The sequence below is a fragment of the Ahaetulla prasina genome, chromosome 15 (assembly GCF_028640845.1).
Source record: "Ahaetulla prasina isolate Xishuangbanna chromosome 15, ASM2864084v1, whole genome shotgun sequence".
Lineage (NCBI taxonomy): Eukaryota > Metazoa > Chordata > Lepidosauria > Squamata > Colubridae > Ahaetulla > Ahaetulla prasina.
The window spans coordinates 17,895,029-17,916,696 of NC_080553.1; the positions used below are offsets into that span (position 1 = coordinate 17,895,029).

Sequence of the window (21,668 nt, forward strand, 5' to 3'; positions counted from 1 at the left end):
GTTATATAACTAATCTTTCCATTCGCCCTAATCTCCAATCTTAAACAATTTTTTCTCTTCTTTGTTTCCCCCCTCCTCTCATTGCTTCCAAGTTAACCCTGTAATTTGAAATCAATCCTCCTATTCAAATATTTTTCCCCATTACTCCCTTTTCATCACATAATATAGTTTCAAACATTTCCCCTAAATTCCATTGTTCCAATCACAAAAATTCATATTCATACAATTTTACATGTATAAGCCAATTCCTTCCCTCTTTTCCATTTCTTCCTTTAACCACTTATCCAAATACTACAGTCAAATACATTACTACAATTCACTTAAATATATAACATTAAAATCATTCATTTCTATTTCTCAATTCTTCTCTCTTTCTTATCTGTCTGTCTATTTATCTATCATCTATCTGTTGTATCTAATCACCCATTCTCTCTCTTTCTCTCATCTATCAATCATCTATAGTATCTTATCATCTTCTCTCTCGTCCTCCTCATCATCTACCCTCTCTCTCTTTTTTATTTGTATATTTATCTATTGTATCTAATCATTCATTCTCTCTTTCTCTCTCATCTCTCATCTATAGTATCTTACCATCTTCTCTCTCTCTCATCATCATCTTACCATCTCTCTCTCTCTCTCTCTCTATTTATCATCTATTATATCTAATCACCCATTCTCTCTCTGTCTCTGTCTCTGTCTCTGTCTCTGTCTCTGTCCATAATGTTAGTGATTTTACATTTTTGCTTCCTCCTCTTAGGGATGTCTGGGCTGAGCTAATGGCTTCCTCCTCTGAAGGAAGACAGCATCAACACTGTCCTCCTTTTCTTTGGAGAGGTGCCTTCTGCGTGTGATGGACCTCCAAGGTCACCTCCGCCTTTCTTCTCTCCCCTCCAGCTGATCCTGTGCCCAGCCTTGAAGTGCGGCACCAGACGCTCCACTGCCTTGGCCCCGAGAAGCCCCCATTGAAGGAGTTGAACCGGCCCTGGAAGAAGGAGCTGCTGTTCCCCAAAGGTACCCGAGTGATCCTGGTTCTTCCACTGGCAGAGCCTAAAGTAAACTAGTAGTAACTTCCCTGTTGCCTCAGCACAGGGGAAGGTTCAGAGTTCAGTCAGGGTCTGTTAGAGCTTCAAGGCCCTGCTTGAAAGGAGGAGTTTTTGCAACCTTTTGAGGTCCATGGCTGGTTGACCGCAGCTGAAATTATCTAAAGCAGCGGTCATCAACTGGTGGTCCGTGGGCCACTGGTTGTCTGCGAGAAAATTTTGGTGGGTCGCAGAAAAATTATTTGCATTTTTTATATTGCACTAAATTAAGGGTCCTCAAACTACGGTCCCTGGGCAGGATACATGCAATGAATGTTTGTGTTGCTGCAGAGAGTCTCCCCCTTTGGGGTCTTTTTGTGTGGGTCGGAGGGAGGCAGAAATTCTGACTTGGGGGTCTGCTTCAGCCTCCAGGTGTGAGGCTTTGGGCAAAGGCTGGAGGGAAGAGCTGCTGGTGGCGAAGAGCAGGAGGGCTCGTTCCAATGGGATTGCATCATGGCCTGGAACTGGCTGACCATCTCAGCCAACTGAGCCTCCAGGTGCCTGTACCTGGCCTTGCACTCCCCCAGGTCTTCCCTCTGCTTGGAAAGCCTATGCTCCTAGTCCTCAGTTAGGTTCTTCTGCTGAGCCTCCTTCTCGGCCAAATCCAATTTGAACTGAGCCAGCTGTTTTGCCAACTCTTTCTCCTGGTGGACACTTAGCTCCAACAACTGCTTCCTGTTGGGGCCCTAAGGAGCCCAGGCGAGTAGAGGCTGGCAAGGTGCCCCTCGACGTGAGACACATCATGTTGGCCACGCCCACCCAGTCACATGACCACATTGCCACGCCCGCCCACCCAGTCATTAGTTAGATCATATTAGTGGTCCGCGGAATTTAAAATCATGAATTTAGTGATCCCTGAGGTCCGAAAGGTTGGGGACCTCTGATCTAAAGAAGGCAGACAGCAAGGATAACTAGCCAAGACTTATCCGGCTTAGACCGATCCTGTGGCTGATGTACATTTCCCCTCCCCCACAGAGCCAAAAGAAGGACCCCTCCCTGGTGGGCTGGCGGTTTCAGAGGCCAAGCTTGCTGGGCTTAACAGCAAAGCCCTGCTGACCGACTCGTTGTTGCAGAGAAATGAGGTTGAGAAGCAAAAGTACGTGAGTATGAGCCGGGAGGCGAGGATGGGAAGGTAGATGGGAGAATTGTTCTCCTCAAAGGAAAACAAACAAAATAAGGAGGTGGTTAAGTCCAGCCTTACCTGAAATTTCAGGCTGCACCTTCTGCTTTTCCCAAGATCTAGAAAGGTTGCCTCAGCGCCATGGTTTACCTTGCAACAACATTTATGCTGCCTGAGGATTTTTTAGAAGGAATTTTATGTAAGAAGCACCCATTTTTCCTCAGTGAGCTCCAAACATCTTGGAAAACCATTCCTCTACAAATTCATGAGACTCTATTGCTGTGATTGAGACCCAACCATACACTAATAAATAATTAAACCCGCGAATCGAAATCTGTTAACATTTTTCGGCACTTTTCACAGATTTTTCTTTGTGAACAAAACCCAACTTATCTTTTTCAAGAAGTCAAGTATATCTCTAGACAGACGTATCTCTAGACAGCCTCTCCATTTAATTCTTTCAAACTGAAGAAGTTCTCTAGATGTTCTCCAAAGCCAGTGACAACTTCCTCAGCCAAATTATTCAAACCCATTGGGAAGAATGAAGGGAGGTTGACTCCCAAGGGGATGGACCTCCTGCTGGAGAAGGTTGCTTTCTTTTGGGCTTTGATGTGGGTGCCACATCAACTCAAGGAGATACATCTCTTGTCTTAGGGGCCTTCAAGAAGCCCAGTTCACTTTGGCCAGCCGGCTGGGGGAAGCAGAAGAGAAAATCAAAGTCCTGCATTCAGGTACTTTTAATGATTGATGGAGATACGCTTGAAGATGGTAGGAGCCTTTCCCATAGCCTCCTCCTGGGCCATGTTAATTCTTGGTGGGATTCATGTATTTGTGAAGCTCAGCGTGGCACCTTCTGTCTGCTGCTCCAATCAGCTGTTTTAAAAAAAGCTTCTTTTTTGTATCTGTTGAAAGATCATCTCTTCACGTGAAGAGCTGAGTCCAATTTTCTTTGCTTCTCTGATGTCTGCTGCTTTCTCTCAGACGTTGGAGTGATGGCCAACCTCTGTCTTTCCTTCAGTCTCTCAAATCCTTCCCTTTTTAATGACATCCAGTCCTTACCTGAAATTAGCGTTTGGCTCGGACAGGTTGAGTCAGCCTGCATGGAAGTGAGAAAGAGAGTGCTCGTATTCAACATAAATTTTGAAAATGTAACCCTGCTGCCTGATGAATGAAATATATCCTTTGAGTTCATCCAGAAACGTCAGTCTTGACTGAACTCAACTAGCTTGAATCTCTCTCAATCCACCATCCTAAAAGGGAGCAATGCAAACCGCGATGGTACATGGCAAATGCCAGGATCCGTAGCTCATTGGCAGAACTTTTGCTCAATTTTAAGCCTCTGAGTGGGTTGAGAAAGTCGTGGAGATAATTGGTGGAGCCAACAGGTCCCCAAATATCTCCACTTCCCCCCTAATTATCCTATTATCCAGTTTATGACTGAATATTTACTAGCCCCGAGTAGCATTCTTTAAGCACAATCCCACTGGAAGTACCTTTCTTACTCTCTGTTTCTATGTTCTCCCCGTTGGCTGGCCAGCACTAAAGGCTACCCAGACGGAGCTGGTCGACCTGCGATGTAAATATGACGAAGAGGCAGCTTCCAAGTAAGTTGGTTGATTTGTTCTATCCAGTCAGAGGTGCTTGTCCTTCTCGCTTATGTCTCCCAGTCAGGTTGTGAGGGTTTGCTTGGTGTCTAAAGAGAAAATTTGGATGAAATTTGGATTTGAAAAAGGGCTTCATAAGTAGAGAGGCTTAAGAAATTGTAGAAGCTGAGTAGAAATGTCCATATCGTCGTATGGGTGCTTGGTTTCTTTCCTTCCTGCTTCCAAATACTCCCAGCATCCTTACTAATGTTCTGCCGTAACTACAATCCCCAACCTTCTCTTCTCTCATATGTGACGGTGCTGAGAACACTTAATCGTATCATACCGAAACAGATGAGCTTTGATGCGGTCATGCGTACCCTTCTGGCACCTCCTGGTGTGAAATAACGTTGCCTTTGATCACGACAGGGGCTCATATATGGAGAAGTGGAAAGGACAGGGATTTTGCTGCTACTTTCCATCCCTTTTCAAGGTGATGGGACAGGTTCATCACCCCCAACCCCACTATCTTAACACTTAAGTCACCATGTAGCCAGATTCATTGGAGATTTCAACTAGGGCAGGTCAAAATCTCTGGATGTTTGCTTTTTCCATGATTTCTTTTGCTTGGTTCCTACTTCTTTGTCCCCGAGGAAAAAATGGTGTCATCTACTCCTAGTTGCCTTTGTAGATGCTTTGGAAGTCAACCCTAACTCTTCTCTTCTTGCCCTAGGACAGATGAAGTGGCCATGATTATGACAAATCTCGAAAAAGCCAACCAGGTGAGTGACCAGCCAGTCATGGGCTGAAGGCTTTGACTTATCAATGAAAAGGACTTGAAGAGCTCAGGAAATGGATGGTTGGCATGATGTTTCCATCGAAAGTTCTGACGGTTCTGATTCTTCTCTTTTTCTAGAGAGCTGAGGCTGCCCAGAGGGAGGTGGAGAGCCTGCGGGAACAGCTTGCCGCCGTAAACAGCTCCCTTCGCTTGGCTTGCTGTTCTCCCCAAGGACCAAGTGGGGTGAGGACCAGAAGGGGACCCTCATTAGTCAAATGAGGAAAGTGGGCTCCCATGGGAATTTCCAGAAGCACAAAATCTTCCATTTCCAGACTCCTCGTTCTATGAATTCTGGTTGCAATCAGCTTGATGCAGAGCAGGCTAATCTAATGTGGAGGAACAATTTAGTTTTGGTATTGGCTTCCAAGTCTTAAGCTAGGGCCTCCAGCCCATTTGCTCCTTGGGTGTTGTGTCTACCTTCAGCTTTAGAAGAGGAGCAGTCAATATGACGTCTCCTGTTGGTTGAGAGAGCAGGACCTTCCGTGAAGATAGGGATGGCTCTAGTGAGGGCTTTGCAAGAAGTGAAGACCTCAAACAGATTTGTTATGGTGTGCAGACATGTGTCTTTCATAAGGATGTGTGAAATGGCCTGTCTAGAATTGACCTAAGGGGGAAAAAACCCAGAATGTAGTCCTTGTTATTGCTAGCTAGAACGTTGTGGTCCACCGGCAGCCTGCGGAGCTGGCAGCAGAGTCGGACAGTGAGGAGGCTGGGGAGGACCATGGGCCAGTCCTTGAATCTGGGGAAGGCTCGGATGAGGGCTCTGCATCAGAGGCAGAGAGGGGGCCAGGGCCATCTGGGAGTTATGTGCTGACTCCGGAGCCTCCAGAGTCTGACATCAGTGAGGCAGAGGAACAGGGGGAGTGTTCCCAGAAGGCAAGAAGGCAAGACAAAAAGGACGGCTCGGGAGTAAGGCTTGGAGATGATTGGCCCCTCCCATAAGACATAAAGGAGGAGCAAAGGCACATGAGCCTTTGCAGGAAGCAACTTTGTTCGTGCTGGTCAGTTTAAATTCTGAAGCTCCGTTTTGACTCTGTGCTCCATGTGGCCTTGCAAAGCTAATCTCCAATGAGGTCCCGTCAAGGGAGATAAAGGTGGGTGCTTATCAGCCTTATCCTGAAGGTCTGTGGCAGGTTTCTGTCGGACTCTTTACAAACTCTTTGTATCTCATTACGGGTTGTGAATGAACAGAATTCACAGCCGTTGAAAATGAAAAGAGGGTTTTTGGGACTAATTGTGTGCTTAGGAAGCCTAGGTCAGAACATAGAGAAATCCTCAGCATTAGTAGATACCTTCTTTTCTGCAGGACAAAGTGAATTATTCTTTGTGCCCGGGTCCACGTCTAGAGGCCGCCCTGGCCGCCAAGGATCGGGAAATTCTTCGGCTTCTCAAGGAAATCCAACATTTGCAAAACTCCATGCAAGAAATGGAGGATTCTTCAGCCAATCAGATTGCAGACCTGGAACGGCAGTTGGCAGCCAAAAGCGAAGCCATTGAAGTGGGTATCGTTTCTGTAGCATTTCCCCAAGAATCGTGTGTGTGTATGTGTGTGTGTGTGAATTAAATTGAATCCTTGCTCTTCACCCTCCCTAAGTTTAAAAGAGAAGAGAGTCGGATAAATTTTCCAAGGATTTAAATGGGATGGAAGGCTTTCCATTTAATCTTGGCCAAATCACCAATTACGTACTTTATCCAATCACTTAGTTAAAGATGAATGCATCTTTTATTGTTGTGTTGTGAATAAGTGTCATTGTCTATAACACGCACAACATTTTAACAATTTTTGAGCTGGGCTAACGATGTGCCAAGCACAATATGGAAGAAAGCTGCGCCTTTCCTTTTCGTCTTAAGATTTGTTTCAGGCCACCAACTTCTGCCTTTGAATTAGGATTTTTAAATATTTCTCTCTCTGTGTGTGTCTCTCTCTCTCTCCATTTGCACTTGTGTGTTCTTTAGAAGCTGGAAGAAAAGCTTCGGGCTCAATCAGATTATGAAGAGGTCAAAACAGAACTGAGGTAGGTTCCCCCATCTTTGGGTTATATCAACAATCCGCCTCTGTAGGAGGTCTTCGGTAACCATGTTTTTTTATATAGAAAGTTTTTTATTTTTTAACCCACACACAGCAACATACAATTCATTTTTTCTGAACAGAATATTGGCCAGATTTCATATTCATACCACTTTTAGTTTTCTCCCAACACATCTTATACGCTTACATTAATATCTCTCATTTTTTATTTCCTTCTTTTATTTATATTGTATTTCTAATCTTACTCTTCACCCTGAATTCTACTCATTAATCAACATTTCTCTTCCGCCCCCCTCTTCTTGCTCTCTTTAGATTAAACCCTTTATTTCCCAGTTAACATTTATAATCTTGTATGTATCAAACATCAGAATCAATCATATATTTGCAACTTAATAACAATTCATATAGTATTAACCATAATCAAAAAAGAAAAAAAGATAAGCAAAAGAAAAAGAAAAACTCATTTTATCGTTGTAATATTATTTCTAGTATCTTTTAGTAAATTCAAGTTACTTTTAAAAACTTTTTCTATTTATATTTTTCTATGCCACTTATATTATCAACTATTTTTTGTGCTTTCAACTTCCATTATTGATATTTAAACCAATTAATATATTTCCAACTATTTTTTAAATTTTCCTCTTTTTTCTCTTTCTCCTTTTTCCCCTCCTTTTTTCTCTTAAAATCCTTTACTGTCTTTGCTTGTCCTGTATTTTCATCCTCTCTTCTTCTCCCCCCTTCCCCCGTTTTTCTCTTCTCACTCTTAGCCCTAATGTGGTCCTTTGACTTCATATTTTTTCCCTCCCTTCTCTTTTTCCCCTCCATGTCTCTAACCACGTGTGAGCGGTGGGCAAGCGCCCGTGTGCAAAGCTCCACTCATGCGCGAAGTTCCATTTGCATGAATGGAGCTTTGTTGCACAAGTGCCCTCCGCCCAAGCACCCCTCAAATCGCGTGCAAAGCTTCGTTCGCACAAGTGGAGGGCGCACAAAATGGAGCGGGGTGCACGCGCCTGTCACTCACCCCCCCCCCACACACACCATGCCGGGCCAGGTTGCCAAGCTGGAAAGGCTAGGGACCCCTGGGGTAGAGGAACAGAGAGCCGTGCTCCTCTCTCAGCGGTTGTGACTGCCTGCAGAAGTGACCCAAGCTTTACATGTGAGATTTGGGTGGATGAAGAGGATGTGTGGCAGGCCAGGCCACAAGTGAAGGTCCCTCCTGCTTTCTGTCTTCAAATGTAGCTCTGTTTAGGTCCTAATTTACCCCCTTTTTCTTTTGCAGCATTTTGAAAGCAATGAAGCTGGCCTCCTCCGATTGCAGCCTATCCCAGGCAAGTTGGAAGCCTTCCTGACAGGGGCATATGCACCAATGGGGAAATCCAATTTTTTTTACTACTGGTTCTGTGGGTGTGGTGTGGCTTGGTGGGCGTGGCTTGGTGAGAGTGGCAGGGGAAGGATACTGCAAAATCCCCATTCCCTCCCCACTCCAAGGAGAAGGATATTGCAAAATCTCCATTCCCACCCCACTCTGGGGCCAGCCAGAGGTGGTATTTGCCGGTTCTCCAAACTATGCAAAATTTCCGCTACCGGTTCTCCAGAACCTGTCAGAACCTGCTGGATTTCACCCCTGATACGCACCTTAGTTTCAGCCTCGATCAGCGCACTAGGCGCTCTGTTTTTGAAAAGTTTGCGGGCCGTCAGAGGTCAAGAGGGCCGAGACCAGAAGGGTGATCTAGCATGGGAAATCAGCACCTTGAAAAACGTCCCATCAATTGAAATATCTTCTCTGACTACTGAATATTTCTGAGCGTGGTGCACAAAAAAGAAAGGAAGGAAGGAAGGAAGGAAAGGGAAGGAAGAAAGAAGGAAGGAAGGAAGGAAGGAAGGAAGGAAGGAAGGAAGGAAGGAAGGAAGGAAGGAAGGAAGATCACTAAGACTTCTAGGGTGTTCTTCTCAGGAACACCCTGTCATTAAGACTTGGGAAGAGTTTTGTCTGCCTACTTCTGCCCATTTCAGAAGTATTTTCAGTGGGTACAGAATAAATAATCCCTGAAGTTTTAATGATCCTTGCTGAGAAAGATCTCTCTCGCTCCATGGATCATTTTTTTTAAAAATTTAAATTCTTTGGATCCACCAGACTTCCAATTCTTGGATTGGTAGTTTTGAGCCTTTGTTTATATCTTGCGTTGGCCCCCTGCTACTCCGCCAGATGGTCCTCCAAGCGGCGAAGAACAGGAAATTCACAGCAGAAACAGGAAAGTGGTGCCCGATCAGATGGCTGAACTAATTGCCACATTTTTAGGGTTGACTGGAACAAGTTGCCGTTTTAATGGAGTTATTTTTGTTGGTGGTCTTTGTGCTATGGATGAGGGTATTTTGGGTTGATGGGTGCCGAGGGCAGAAAGTCAGGGTGCCGCTTAAAAGAAAAACAAAGGGAAAGAAGAGACTGCAGCAGCAAGTTCTAATCCTTGTTCGTCTTGCTTTGTCGTTTATTTAGAGTATCTCAAAGCCCTCCGATGCCCTGTTTCTGGAAAAAGACTCCTTCTACGCATCTCGGAAGTATCTCTTGGAAAAACCAAACCTCGCCACCAGTCCTGGTAGGGTGGCGAACGGATTGAGGGGAAGAAATATGTGTCAATACAAAGGCCCTTGTTGGGATGATTATTATTTTTTTGTTAAAGGGATGGACTAGAACAGCATTTCTTCAACCTCAGCAGCTCTCAGGCGGGTGGACTTCAACTCCCAGAATTCCCCAACTAGCCACGCAGAGATTTGCACATGCAATCCTTTGTACGGATGGCTTAATAAAGTAGAATTTTGGAGGCAGCGGGAGGAAGGCTTTAAGGCAGGGGCGGGGACCTTTTCAGTAATTTTAGAGCAGTGTTTCTCCATGTTGGCATCCTGAAGATGTGTGGACTTCAACTCCCAGAATTCCCCAGCCAGCCAGCTATCCACTTATTCCTCTTCCATCCACTTATTCCTCTTCCAATTGGCTAAAGGAGCTGTAAAAATGCCTTAAATACCATATTTTTCACACTATAAGACGCTAGATGCACCGAGCTTTTGGGGAGGAAAACAAGAAAAGAAAAATCTGCCTCTGCGCCTCCCAGCAATTTGCCTCCTTGCAGCAAACAGCCTGTTAGCTTCAGCACAGCCTGATTTAGCATGAGCAGCTGATTGGCGGTTGGATCGGCCTCCCAGAATACTGCCGATCAGCTGTTCCAAGCTGAGGGGATCGCCGCCCATTGCCGTTGTCATCAACTATCACCGCTGCTGCCTATCGCTGCCTCCGTGCACCCCATTTTGGATCTCCACACATCCCATTTTCAGCCCGTTCCAGGCAGTGGCGATCGCTGCCTATCGGCACTGAATGGTGGTGATGGCGATTGGTGGCAGCGGCAACAAGCCCCGCCGTCTGGAACGGGCTGAAAACAGGACGTGTGGAGGCCAAAAACGGGGCACGTAGAGGGAGCAATAGGCGGCAGCAGCAATGGGTGACAACAACGGCGATGGGCGGTGGAAGTCCCTGCAGCCTGGAACAGTTGATTGGTGGTATTCTGGGAGGCCGATCCAACCACCAATCAGCTGCTCATGCTAAATCAGGCCGTGCTGAAGCTGACCAGGCTGTTTGCTGCAAGGAGGCGAATTGCTGGGAGGTGCAGAGGCTGAAGGGTGGGGGGAAGCAGGTGGGCGGAGCTTCGGCAACATTCGCTCTATAAGACGCACAGACATTTCCATCCACTTTTTTGTGGGGGGAAGTGTGTCTTATAGACCGAAAAACACGGTAAATCAACAATGGGGTCTTCCTTAGAAAACTCCTGGGTAAGCATCTGAGAGGGGACCACTTCCGTCCTCTGGAGTTCCTGGGCTGTGCAATGTTCCTAACTGTCCACCAGACCTCCAGATCCCATCATCCCCAGCTGGCGTGGTCCAGGGAAGCTATAGTTGGTGTGTGTGTGTGTTCCTCTCTCTTTGGTCTCTAGAGGAGGACGCCTCGGAAGACGAGTCGGTGAAGGACTCCATGGGCCCCGAGCAACCTTACCCGTCTCCCCAGCAGCTCCTGCACCCACCTAGGGAAGACTCCACCTCCCCTCCGCTCCTCCAGCCCCTGCTGGCCCCCACGGTAGCCCTGGAGGTACTGGGGACCTCTGCATTTGCGTCTTCAGGGCCAGGGTGCTGGCGAACCCCGAGCTTGAGACTCCCCTCTCCCCACACAGATGGGCCCCCCAGGCTACAAGAGCGAGAACAGCAGCACGGGCAGCTTCCCCTCCGCCTTCTATGCCGCCAAAGGGCTGGTGCTGCCCACGAACCCCAGCGACGGGAGCCCCCCAAGTGACCAGTCAGAAGGCAGCAATCCCAGCTCAGCCGACGAGGAGCAACTGGACACGGCGGAGATCGCTTTCCAGGTGAAGGAGCAGCTGCTGAAGCACAACATTGGCCAACGCGTCTTCGGACATTACGTCCTGGGCCTCTCGCAGGGCTCGGTCAGCGAGATCCTGGCCCGGCCCAAGCCTTGGCGCAAGTTGACCGTCAAAGGGAAAGAGCCTTTCATCAAGATGAAGCAGTTCCTCTCTGACGAGCAGAACGTCCTAGCGCTGAGAACGATTCAGGTGCGCCAGAGAGGTGAGTGGTCCAGGCGGGGAACCCAGGTGGGGTGAGGGGTGGTGGGTGTTGCTTCAGGGGGCCAGGAACCACTTCAACGCAATGCCTCCTCCTCCTCCTCCTGCTTTGAACTCAAAGTTCTCCCTGCCTTCCCACCTTCTCTGATTTCTTAAGCAAAAACCACCAGCCAGTTGAGATATGTCACCCATAGTTTTGGTCTCCCTTCTTTCCTTCTTTTCTCTCCCCCTTGAGAATGTTTCTGTGGCCCGGCCTGGATCTCTTCAAGGCAATGTGTGTTCTGCAGGCTCAAGAACAATAATATGATTAAAACGGGGCCAGGCTCAAAGATGTGATACAGCCGGCTCCTCTGCAAATTAAGTGAGTTTTAATTAAGATAATACTGCTACCACTAATTGACTTGAAGTAGGATACAGCTCAATTTTGAAAGCCCCACGAAACGCACACAGCAAATCTGTTGGGCCAACCAAACACGTCCTTTGAGAAGTTTGATTTGGGAGTTGGAGTTAACCCATTGGCACTGCCGACAGGACATCGTTCACATAATTCAGAACCAGAATGACTTCTCTTTCCCTTTGGGGGAAAGTTGCAACTCAACAGGTCCAACTTGGCCTGCAGAAGTTCCCGTGATCAGCCCTGGCATTTCAGAGAGGGCTGGGAACATCTTCTGTCTCAGCGAGACAACCTTAGAACCACCAATCTGTCTGTCAGAAAACTTGAGCCTCACCACGGTAGAACCCAAAAGTTGTTTTCTCCAAGAAGAAAGGTCTATGTTTCCGTTATAATATTTATCATTTATGGGAGAGTTTGAAGCTTCGAGGGGTTTATTTCCTAGATACCCTCCATGTTTCACCCATGGTATGTGGACCACTGTTGTGACTGCATCCTATCTGAAGCCCTGGAGAGCCACTAGAGCAGTGGTTCTCAACCTTTATAGTGCAGCGACCCCTTTAATACAATTCCCCACAATGTGGTGACCCCCAACCATAAAATTAATTTCGTTTTGAATTTATCGCACCTGAAGCCATATTGGCTAGCGATCTGAACTGCTTGCGATTGCCTTGAGGACAGAGGCATTAAAGTGGAGACTCCTCCCCTATTAAGTTTATCGCGCCTGAAGCCAGATTAGGCTAGCGATTGGGAGTGATTGCAGCTGGCTTGAGAGGGAGACATCAGAGCAAAGATTTCTCTCTTTTTTAATTCATCATGCCTGAAGCCGAATTCGGCTAGCGATCTGAAGAGCCTGCAGCTGACTTGTGGAGTCAACCATTGGAGCGCGATTCTTCGACTCGCAAGTATGCTTCCCATATTTCCGATGGTCTTAGGCGACCCCTGGCTAATCATCATTCGACCCCCAATGGGGTCCCGACCCACAGGTTGAGAACCGCTGCACTAGAGGTTCTACAGAAGTAGATGGACACAAGTAGGACCTGGGCTTCAGCCTTTGTGGCAGATTCTTAATCAAGGATAAGAACCGCTGCAGGATTATTAGGTTTTTCCTTCCCTGCCATCTCCCATTCTTTAAGACCCAGATTTCCCCTCCCTAATGACAAGAGACATTTCTTCAGACAGGAGCTTCTGAGAAAAAGAGGATCCCAGGTGTCTGTACGTAATTCCTTGACTTCAGGTGAATAGAGCTGCTCTACATCAAATGACAGCCTTCTTCTATTCTGTGTCTTTGATCAGGAAGCATTACGCCAAGGATTAGAACTCCAGAAACTGGTTCAGACGACGCCATCAAGAGCATCTTAGAGCAGGCCAAGAAAGAGATTGAGTCCCAGAAAGGAGGTAAGGGGCCCATGTGGGTGGTAGAGGCCTTTTGCCCTCTGGAATTTAAAATTAAGAAGCCGTCACTCGGATAGGAAAACGGGTTGCCTTAAGTTCTTCTTAACTTTGGCCATTGTATTGCAGCCCTAATTGGGTGCATTTTTAAATTCTTCCTCAAATAAACTCTTATTTCTTCTCTCCTTCTCGGTGAAATAAGGGGCAATCTTTAAATATTCCAAACATTGCAATAACTAACTCAGTTTCCTTGAAATTAAGGTGTCGTCTGCTGCCCTCTGCCGGTTCTTTTAGGTAGGAATTCTGCAACCTGTCCTGGGCTTCCTGAAGCCAAGGAAATAATTCTGTGTCCAAGCAGAGGCGGGCTATAAAAAGCTCAAATAAAAGGCCATTGGGGGAGGGGCGGGGGAGAATTCTCTTAAATTCAAATTGACGTAACTGACAGCTTTTTAGTACTTCATTTGCGTAATTGACGCCCCCTACGTCATCAGCCTCAATTCGCAAATGATTTCAATTGACTGAAATGATGTGAAAAGGTCAATTGCATTACTAGCCGATTGAAGTCAGTGGTCTGGCCTGCTTCAGAAGCTCTGGATTCTGCCCGCTGTTTTGAAGTTCTGAAAAGATTGTTCATGGAATTGAGTTGCAAGAGACACAGTAGAGTAGTCGGTTCAAAGGACCAGAATTGTCTGGTGTGGGGGGAAGGACCCTGTTTGACTCTAAGTGTCCCATGGCCCATCCTAGAACACCATGTTGCTCTGCGGGCAGACACAAAGTAGCTCCTCTTGATGTGGGTTCACGATGACTTGGTGGAACTCCATCCCACGTTCTTCTTCTCTTTTGCTCTGCTCCATAGGGGAGGCGAAGAGCACCTCCACGCCCCAGGCAGCCACCAACGGCATCAGCACCAGCAGCTCAGAAGATGCCATCAAGAATATCCTGGAACAGGCCCGTCGCGAGATGCAAGCTCAGCAACAGGCCTTCCTTGAGATAGAATCCGGCAGCCACAGCCAACCCATCTCCACGCCCCCTGCGGAACCCTCTCCTCTGTCCTCCTTCAGCCAGAACATTGTCCGTGCCTACATCAAGCAGGAAGAAGGGGGTGGGCCGGGCCACAACGCCAGCGGCAGCAGCTGCAGTGTGACCCCGGCCCCCCTGACGGTGCTCTCCCCGGCAGCCTTTGTGCAGAACATCATCCGCAAGGTCAAGTCCGAGATTGGGGATTCCGGCTCCTACTTTGACCAGCACTGGGCGTCCGACAGGAACCTCCTCAACCGGCCTTTCACCTCGGTGTCACCCTCCCTCTCTTCCTCGTCCAGCTACTCCAGCATGGCCAATGGGCGAGGGTGGCCACGAGGTGAACCTGGGGACTCTGGACCAAATGAGGAAGACTTGGCCACCTCGGAAGATGAACCCCACCGGGCGCTAGAAGTCAAGTCAGAAGTGGTGGGTTCGGAAGCCCAAGGAACCGGGCGCTTGTCTTACTACCCATCCTACGTGCCAAGGACTCTCAAGCCCACCGTCCCCCCCTTGACCCCAGAACAGTACGAGATGTACATGTACAAGGAAGTGGACACCCTGGAACTCACACGGCAAGTCAAGGAGAAGTTGGCCAAGAACGGGATCTGCCAACGCATCTTTGGGGAGAAGGTAGCTCAATCGTCAGTCGCGAGGAAGCCAGGTTGGCTGGCTTGAGAAGGGAGGTCCACAGGGTGCTTCCAGACAAGGTTGTTATCGTGCAGAGATGGGCTAGAAGGCACCAACTTTCACCTGACCCTCTTTCTTAGCAGGGGGGAAGTTACTAAGGAAGAAAAAAATATTGGTAGGGTGTTACTTGTTTGTTTGTTTTAAAGATCGGTTGTGCTGGAGCAAGCAAGACCTCCTCTTGGTCTACTAACTTGTTTCCCAGAGTTTTCAAGTAGAAGACAGAGACACGCTGATGTTTCTCCTGTAGCCGACATTTCTGGAAGCAAGCTGTCCCCCCACGGTGGTAACATCTGAGCCTTCAAGACGAATGGCTTTTGACAGATTTGTCTTCCATCCATCCCCTTTGGAATTCCCTTCCAAGTGACTAGATCCAATCTGATCCCATTTCCAACCTCAAAGACAGGAGCTGCACAATTATCCCTAGGAGTTGTGTTGTCCGGAAGCACCCCAATGTAGAGAGACCGAGGGAGTGTGAGGGAGTGTTGAGGGAGCACAAGGTGGGCAAAATGTGTGAGTGAGACAAGGAAGAGGGCAAACAGCAGAGAAACTGGAAATAAAATGAAAATTATCCTTGCTTGGGAACGAGCATGAGAGCACTGATTCCTGCGGTATTTTTCCTAGACTGACCCTGACTCCCAGCAAGCCTGGGACAGCTGCCTGATTAGAATCCCGCTATTGCCCTGGCTGAGCTTATCTTTGTCCCTGAATGAGATTTTTGCCCCAAAGACTTTGAATGCTGAGCTCTGCACGTGGCTCAAGTGGGCCCTTATCTTCTGGCCTTCAGGAAGCTCCTAAGATCCTTTCATTGTTTCAGCAGCTGGTCGGAGCTCAGGTTTTTCTCCATACCACCCCCCACCCCCCACCCCGCCATCTCTTGCATTTTTTCCCTTGAATGTTAGGTTACGTTTTGTGTTCTCTCTGCCTGGCCTCCTCTTGGTTTTATCAGGTTGGGACTGCTAACAAGCCTGAATCGCAAACAACCTCTCTTCTCCTTCAGGTCCTGGGGTTGTCGCAAGGCAGCGTGAGCGACATGTTGTCCAGGCCCAAACCATGGAGCAAGCTCACCCAGAAGGGACGGGAACCGTTCATCCGGATGCAGCTTTGGCTCTCCGACCAGCTGGGCCAAAACATCAGCCAGCAGGCCAGCCTGCCTCAAGGTAAAGACCTCCGTCCTTTGCCCTCACTTCATATTTATTCTGGGCAGCCAAAGCTACCCCTGTAATCTTTGGCCACCCTATTTATTGTTCTCCTGTGGCGCATTTTAGCTAGTTAAATCAGTTCAGGACAGTGGAGGTTATTGTGGTCTGCCAGCAGCTTGCGGAGCTGGCAACGGAGTCGGACAGTGATGAGGCTGAGGAAGAACATGGGCCAGTCCTGGAGGCTGGGGAAGGCCTGGATGAGGGCTCTGTGTCGGAGGCAGAGGTGGGGCCAGGGCCATCGGGGAGTGATGTGCAGACTCCGGAGCCTCCAGAGGCTGATAGTAGTGAGGCAGAGGAACAGGAGGAGCCTGTTCCTAGTGCACGCATGAGAAGAGCTGCCAGAAGGCAAGAGCAGCTAAAGCAAAGAGGATGACTCAGGAGTAGGGCCAAGAGATGATTGGCCCCTCCCATAAGGCTTAAAAGACCAGCAACAGTGTTTGGGCTCTTTGCCGGAAAACAACGTTGATAGCTTCGTCTTCTTTCATTTATTTTATATTGGTGACTTATGAACTTTTGCCAAGAAAGGCCTTTGGCAGTTTGCCTAATTGGACCAAGGTTGGTGATAAGATAGGACTGAGGAATTGTGTTGGGAGGAATTTGCTTTAATTTAGTTGGACTACGCTGAGAATGAGTTAATTCTCAGCTGTTCGAATAAAGTTTGTTTTTACACTGACTGAGTTTCCTACTACCTACTTGGGCCTGGGTCACAACAGAGGTCTTCTCCAGTGCTGGAACCAATTCTCCTTGTGGTCTGCAACCTATTGGAAAATAACCGTCCATATTTGATCTCATCAGATCCTCCCTTCTTTCTTTTTCCATTCACAGCCAGCCCCGGAGAGTCTCAGTCATCTCCTTCCCCTCCAGCCAGTCCTTCTGAGCAAGAGAAAAGCCCTCCGGAGCCCCTGAGTCTTGCCCTGGAAAGCAGCAAAGAAAACCAGCAGCCGGAAAGCAAAGCCAGCTCCTTGCTGAGTGGCAAAATGTGCCCCAACCACCACAACTCCCTGGGCATTCAGGAGATCGTGGCCATGTCCCCTGAGCTGGACACCTATAGCATCACTAAGAAGGTCAAGGAGGTTTTAACCGACAACAACCTTGGTACGAAGCCACGGGTGAAATCCAGCAGGTTCTAGAGAACCAGTTGCGGAAATTTTGAGTGGTTCGGAGAATCGGCAAATACCACCTCTGGCTGGCCCCAGGAGTGGGGTGGGAATGGAGATTTTGCAGTATCCTTCCCCTGGAGTGGGGAGGGAATGGGGGTTTTGCAGTATCCTTCCCCTGCCACGCCCACAGAACCAGTAGTAAAAAAAATTGAATTCCACCACAGGTAGGAAGCCATGGGTGGTCCTATTCCCAGGAGCCTTGGGTGAGGTTCTATGATGGAAAACCTGGTCAGAAATTTCAGGGACTGAGGACTTCATAGCCATTTGCTTTAATCTGAGCGCTGCATATTTTGCTTCTTTTCTGCCAATTTAGTAGGGTGGAGATAACTAAATTAAAAAGCGCCGGGCAGAAGGAGGCCGTCTAATTAGAACAGACGTTGGGGTCCCGCATCAAGGATGTACTAAAAGCTCTTGAGGGGTTTCTCCGTTCCAGGGATACAGCTTAATCGTATTTGTATTTCTGTAGTATGTTCCCAGAGGGATTACGATGGGAATTAGGTCAGGGACTGAGAAGCCTCTATCATTCCAGAGAACACAGGTAATAATTGGAGGCTTACATTGAGCTCTCACCATTGTGGGTGGAGGTCGATTGCAGAATTCTTCTCCTTATCAGCTGGAATTAGCCCCGAGTAAAATTTTAACTCCTCCGGGACAAACGTGGGTCTGCTTCTCCCCGATCCTTTGGAAGAGGGAGAAAACATTTCCTGCTGCTCCCTAGACGACAGAACCTCTCAAGGCAACAGCTGTGTGTAAAGTTAAAAGAAACAAAACGCACCCCCGACTTTTAGAGGCCCTTTCCTGTTTAAAATGATGACTTTTATCTTGGCACCCAAACTGCCATTTCAATTTCCAATTTGTCTCCCTGTTTAGGTCAGCGCCTTTTCGGAGAGAGCATCCTGGGCCTGACGCAGGGATCGGTCTCCGATCTCCTTTCGAGGCCCAAGCCTTGGCATAAACTGAGCCTTAAGGGAAGGGAGCCCTTCGTCCGCATGCAGCTCTGGCTGAACGACCCCCACAACGTTGACAAACTCCGGGACATGAAAAAGCTGGAGAAGAAAGGTGAGGCGCCTTCGTTCCTCACCTTCCTGGCTTGCCGTTGCAAAGGGAGACGATGGGTTGGGGGCAGCAGCCTGTAGTGGGGTAAGCCTCACATCTCCTCCAGAGATACTATACCTCAGTTGGCGACCCACCGTACATCTCTCTAAGATGGTATCTGTAGTGGCCCACCAGCAGCCAGCAGAGCTGGCAGCAGATTCGGACAGTGAAGAGGTTGGGGAGGAACATGGGCCAGTCCTGGAGTCTGGAGAAGGCTCAGATGAGGGCTCTGCGTCAGAGGCAGAGAGGGGACCAGGGCCATCTGGTAGTTATGTGCTGCCTCCGGAATCTGACATCAGCGAGGCAGAAGAACAGTATGAGCCTGTTCTCAGTGTGCGCTTGTGCAAGAAAGGCAAGAAAAGTTAAGGAAAAAAAGGGTGACTCGGGAGTAAGGCTATAAAAAAAATAATTTTTTTTTTATAAAAGTGAAGATGTGGCTCCCTCCCAAAAAAAACATTGGCTCCTTCCGATTTTCTCCCGCCTGCAGCGTATCTGAAACGTCGTTACGGGCTCATCAGTGCTGGCTCAGACAGCGAGTCCCCCAACCCTCGTTCTGAGTGCCCCAGTCCCAGCCTTCAGCTGCAAGACCTCAGCCTTCTGCAAATCAAGAAGCCAAGGGTGGTCTTGGCTCCAGAGGAGAAGGAGACCTTGAAGAGGGCCTACCAGCTGGAACCATACCCCTCTCAGCAGACGATAGAGTTGCTCTCCTTCCAGCTCAACCTCAAGACCAACACGGTCATTAACTGGTTCCACAATTACAGGTAAAAAGCAAGTCAACCCCGCCTTGCGCCACCTCTTGTGTCAGACCCCCAAGAATGGACACGTGGAGTTACTTCAGAGTAGTTTCCTTCATTCTTCTTCACCTTTAGACAGAATCTTGCCAGACTAAAGCAACTACCGTATATACTCGAATATAAGCCGATCCGAGTATAAGCCGAGGTCCCCAATTTTACCCCAAAAACTGGGGTAAACTGGGGACTCGAGTATAAGCCGAGGGTGGGAAATGAGGCACCTACCGGTTGGGGAAACCCTCCCTCCCTCAGCTGAGAAGGCTGGCGGCTCCCCCGCCCCGCCCTCTCACTGCACCGGCAGGGCTTCAGTCCGGTAAAATGTGAAAAAAAGAAAAAAAAAAACTCGAGTATAAGCCGTATATACTCGAGGATAAGCCGAGGGGGTTTAAAAAAAAAACTCGAGTATAAGCCGTATAGACCCGAGTATAAGCCGAGGGGACGTTTTTCAGCACAAAAAATGTGCTGAAAAACTCGGCTTATACTCGAGTATATACGGTATTTGCAGAACTATACTCTGGGAACTGCGAGGGAGGAGCTGTTATAACTCTCCCTGTGTCAATTCTTTGCCCTCTGAAAAGCAGCCCCACAAAAATATAATGGCTTTGTTTGCAATAACCTATTTATGCCTACTAAATTAAACCATCTTCGGGGTGCAATCGGGTGAAATGCTCCCAGTTCGGACCGGATCACTCGATCCGGTTGCGATGGCAGCGGGTGGTTCAGAAAACCGGTAGCAAAAATCCCTGCCTACCCTCTCCACACCCAGCTGAGCTGCACGATCATCAGAGGTTGTTGTTGTTTTTTTTACTTTTAAAAGTATTTTTTCTTCGGCTGAAAAAATGCTTTTAAAAGTAAAAAAAAAAGCTTCTGATGATCGCCTGGCTCAGAGCCTTTTAAAAGCAGTTTTTTACAACCTCTTCAGCCAAAAAGGTTGTAGAAAAAATGCTTTTAAAAGTAAAAAAAAAAGTTGGCCACACCCACCCAGTCACATTACCACCACCACCACCAAGCCACACCCACAGAACCAGTAGTAATGATTTTTACATTTCAGCCCTTGTGCAAATGCAGAATCGGGGACAACCCAGCAAAACACGCTAAGCCACCAGGAACCCACCAAGCTTGCCACGTTGCGAGAAAGCGGCCCACTGGTCTTTAACTGGAGGGGGTTAGTTGTGTTGTGCAAACCCAGTCCAGGGGTTGAGGCAACTCAAGAAGCTCTCAACCTCCTGGGCTACATTAGCCTGGTGTTTTGTCTTTCTTGCTGATTTTTTTTTGGGGGGGGGGGATGTTTCTCCTGTGGATGCGACAACCCCATGGCCTTTTTCTTCGACAGGTCTCGGATGCGCCGAGAGATGCTGGTGGAAGGAAGCCAAGACGACACAGACGCAGAGCAGAGCGCGACCCCTGCTGGGCCTTTGCTCAAGGTGGCCCAGCCCCAGAGCCCCGATTCAGAAGGGGAGGACCAGAAGCCCACCTTCCGAAGTGTTGAGTGCCAAGGAGAATGCAAAGCGCTGGTGGAAGTCAAGGAGGAGCAGCTGGAGGCTGGCGACAAAGACGATGGGGGTAGCAGTAGAGACTCCTGTAGTGCGGAAGCCGAGGTAGAGCCCATATCCGCATCCAGCCCCAGGGAAGAGCCTGGTTGTGTGAGCCCACATGAACCTCCCAGCCTCACCTGGGCCAGCACCCTACGTAGCAAGACACACCTGCCCGGGGGCCACAACTACTCCAGTTTCCATAACCCCGTGGAGACCGACTGCCACGAGCGGTCTCCCTTGGACCCTGTTAGCTTTAAATCCGCCTCCGAGTCCTCCCGTTGCAGCCTAGAAGTTTCTCTAACCTCTCCGTCCGCCGCTTCCTCGCCGGGACTCCTGATGTCCGTCTCTCCCGTCCCATCCTCCTCAGCTCCCATCTCCCCCTTGCCGGTGAACGCCGCGGCCACCAAAGGGCAGAGCGCCAGCCCGGCTGCAGATACAGGGACCAGCGCAAAACTGACTACGAACATCCAGCGGCGGAATGAGAAAATGGCTAACCTTAACAGCATCATTCATCGGCTGGAAAGAGCTGCCAACCGCGAGGAGACTCTGGAGTGGGAATTTTGAAAGGGCTAAACGGAAAAAAGAAAATAATCAGAACCGAATACCTAAATAATCTTGTCCGGGTTCTAAACTCCACGGAACATGTGGACAAAGCAGGGAGTCCTAGCAGAGTGTATAGAAAAAAAAATCTATAAATATAAATATAAATATATATATATATACATATATATATATGAACATACATACACACATATTTTATTAATTTCATCAAGTCTAAGGAAGAGACAAAAAAAAATCAGCTGCATTTTGTCGAAGGCGAGAGATCGCTGCTCTTTCTTAGCTCCTGAAGGTAACCTAAAACCGACTTTTGGGGGTTTTAAATGTGAAAAGAGACACACAGGAACAAACTAAGAACACTTTTAGAAGGAAAAAAAATATTAAAATAATATTTATAGACCTCTTTTAGATATTTTAATAAAAGGAAACTTTGGAATTTATTAACAGCTCAAGCTGCTTTGATATTAAAAGATAAACTGTATCAGTTGTATCATTAAATGCCCACTGAAAAATCTTGTAGTTTGCCACTGGATGAGATTAAAGAAAAAAAAAACACGATTAAAATTTAAAAAATA

At 48.0% G+C, this 21,668-nt stretch overlaps 1 protein-coding gene across 1 annotated transcript in view; it reads left to right on the top strand.

Moving 5' to 3' along the window:
* CUX2 (cut like homeobox 2) overlaps nt 1-21,115 on the top strand; it is a 95,057-nt gene extending 73,942 nt beyond the window's left edge. Inside the window, exons 5-23 of the mRNA XM_058158695.1 lie at nt 895-1,011; nt 2,055-2,175; nt 2,854-2,930; nt 3,737-3,803; nt 4,516-4,564; nt 4,699-4,803; nt 5,927-6,118; nt 6,577-6,635; nt 7,929-7,977; nt 9,144-9,243; nt 10,630-10,781; nt 10,864-11,269; nt 12,953-13,054; nt 13,905-14,698; nt 15,753-15,912; nt 16,780-17,049; nt 17,985-18,173; nt 18,697-18,970; nt 20,334-21,115. Coding sequence (XP_058014678.1) covers nt 895-1,011; nt 2,055-2,175; nt 2,854-2,930; nt 3,737-3,803; nt 4,516-4,564; nt 4,699-4,803; nt 5,927-6,118; nt 6,577-6,635; nt 7,929-7,977; nt 9,144-9,243; nt 10,630-10,781; nt 10,864-11,269; nt 12,953-13,054; nt 13,905-14,698; nt 15,753-15,912; nt 16,780-17,049; nt 17,985-18,173; nt 18,697-18,970; nt 20,334-21,099 — 4,049 coding nt within the window. The 3' untranslated portion in view covers nt 21,100-21,115. The remainder of the gene's footprint in view (nt 1-894; nt 1,012-2,054; nt 2,176-2,853; nt 2,931-3,736; nt 3,804-4,515; nt 4,565-4,698; nt 4,804-5,926; nt 6,119-6,576; nt 6,636-7,928; nt 7,978-9,143; nt 9,244-10,629; nt 10,782-10,863; nt 11,270-12,952; nt 13,055-13,904; nt 14,699-15,752; nt 15,913-16,779; nt 17,050-17,984; nt 18,174-18,696; nt 18,971-20,333) is intronic.
* Nucleotides 21,116-21,668: the final 553 nt, after the last annotated feature.